The 2,148-nt window shown below is 56.0% G+C and overlaps 1 protein-coding gene across 1 annotated transcript; it reads right to left on the minus strand.

Moving 5' to 3' along the window:
- Nucleotides 1-274: 274 nt before the first annotated feature.
- Nucleotides 275-1,808, minus strand: LOC125507455 (GDSL esterase/lipase At5g03610-like). Its single transcript, XM_048672030.2, has 4 exons — nt 1,745-1,808; nt 1,352-1,639; nt 947-1,212; nt 275-862 (listed from the first exon to the last, which is right to left on the minus strand). The coding sequence occupies exons 1-4, from the start codon at nt 1,806-1,808 to the stop codon at nt 335-337; spliced, it is 1,146 nt and encodes a 381-aa protein (XP_048527987.2). The 3' UTR covers nt 275-334.
- Between the last annotated feature and the right edge of the window lie 340 nt (nt 1,809-2,148).

The raw sequence follows: 2,148 nt of genomic DNA on the forward strand, positions 1-2,148 counted from the left end.
TTTAGGAACGGATGGAGTAAGAGCGTTTTGACACTGCAATGCTTCCATATTATGGGACAGAGAGAGAATAACCAACTAAACAAAAGCATGAAGTAGACATCTTGCAAAAAATTTAAACGAGGGTAACAGGCGCTTTGCGGATTCAATTCATCACCAACGAACGAGACGTTCGATCACTCAACCGTAACACGATGAAAAAAAATAATCCTAAAACCCTAACAGATCTCGATTGCCATACACGCACAGGCGCATGCATGGAAGAGTAATAAGCTAATCAAGGCGATCGACTAAAAAGGAACAAAAACGATGCAACCAACTCTTGTTCAAATCTAATCTACGAATCTAGGCCTAGGAACTCCTTGATGCTGCTCTCGAGCTGCCCCATGACGGCCGCCCACCCAGCGTTGGTCGGGTTCATCTCGTCCCAGAAGAAAGCCCTCTCCGGCTCGGGGCACACCTGGTAACTATCAACCATGTCGACGCCGTTGGTGTCCCATACGGTGAGCCCGCAGTAGCTGCGGTCGTCCGCAGGCTCGCAGCACGGCCTCAGCTTGCGCCCGAACTGCTTGGCCACGGCGCCTCTGCCGTCGGCGTGGTGCGCGAGGATCGTGTTGAAGGCGGCGTTGAGGTCGAGCACGCGGACGTTGTCCATGTCGGCGAGCTTGGCGCTGAGGTAGCGGTTGTGGAGGGAGGCGCCTTGGTTGGCCTGATCGTCGCACTCGGTGTGGTTGGGTTTGGTCTGCGACGGCGCGCAGCCCAGAGGGAAGAGGTTGTTGACGAGCACCTTCTGCACGCCGGCTTCTAGTAGATCCTTCACGTTTGCCTGGATCTCCGTCGTCACGTTGTCCACGAAAGCCGTGATCTGCATGCATGCATGCGCAAATTAAGTAGAGAACTGGTTAATACTGTAATTGGCAGCGTTGCGTATAGTTTCGGTGATTCTCACGTCAGCAAAGCCGCTGGTGTCGACGCCGATATGGTTGTAGTCGTTCCCGGAGACGGCGACAAGTGCGACGGAATTGCCAAGGTTCTCTTGGTCGATGTCTCCCTGCCTGACAAGCCTCTTGAAGATGTGCACCTGCTTGTGGAGGGTCTTGGTGCCTGATACCTGGAACACGCCGGAGCCACCGGCGGCGAAGTTCATGCCTTCCCGACCGGCGGGGTCGTGGAGCCTGCGCGCAGGAGGGGATCCAGACTGCCCCAACATGTTGGCTGCAGCAACAAACAAAAGATCCATTGACCCACACCATACATTAGGATTTAGGAAAAGGAACCAGCAATAATCTATAGGAGACTGGATACAAGGAAAGGGTAGGTAGATCGACTGAGGAGTACGTGAAGCCGGACTGACCGATGAAGTCGGATTGAACATTTCCATTGGAGAAGCGGCCGGTGCCACTGTAGGGCGTGTACCACTGGCGCGTCATCGGAGACAACACTCCATCCTTATGGGGCAGGTTGCCGTTGTCAGCAAAGGAGTCGCCGAACACGTAGAAGCTGTACCCGTCGTAGTCATCATGGTCGTGGTGGTGCCTGCCGTGCCGATCATGGTCGTGGCCGTGCCGATCATGGTCATGGTCGTGGTCGTGGTGGTGCCCCTGTCCGGGTGGGTGCGGCCGAGACGACTCCACGGGAGAAACTGCAGGCAGGTCAATCACGTCACAAAACAGGGCAGCAACTACTACTTATCTCTAACGCTGCATGCATGTGTACGTAGGTCGTAGGCAAGGGGGAGAGCACGAACCATTGAGATTGACGAGGAGGAGGAGGATGGCGCAGGCGAGCGGAACGATCGCTGGGAGCTTCATCGCGTGCGTGCGTGCTGTGGAGGAGGAGCGATCGGAGATGGGTGGGGAGAATGAGGGGGAGGTGCTTGGCTATTTATAGCCTCAATCAATACGGAACCATAAACGAGATCGTACGTGCATGCGGGTGGCAGGTACTCCGCGTGATCGCAACAAACGTACGTATCGATCCTTTGCAAGCTGTTGCGCCGGACGCCGCCCACCCTTTCCCGAAACAACCGGCGCCGATCCTCTCTCCGGCCAACGCCGCAACCCTAGCAACTGCCGCCTCAATCCCACCGCCCGGCCGTACGCCTTGTCGACTGGCCGCAGCACGGTCGACGATCGAAAATTTTCCACGTGG

Source organism: Triticum urartu, chromosome 5A, assembly GCF_056163025.1.
Source record: "Triticum urartu cultivar PI428250 chromosome 5A, HENAU_Tu73, whole genome shotgun sequence".
NCBI lineage: Eukaryota > Viridiplantae > Streptophyta > Magnoliopsida > Poales > Poaceae > Triticum > Triticum urartu.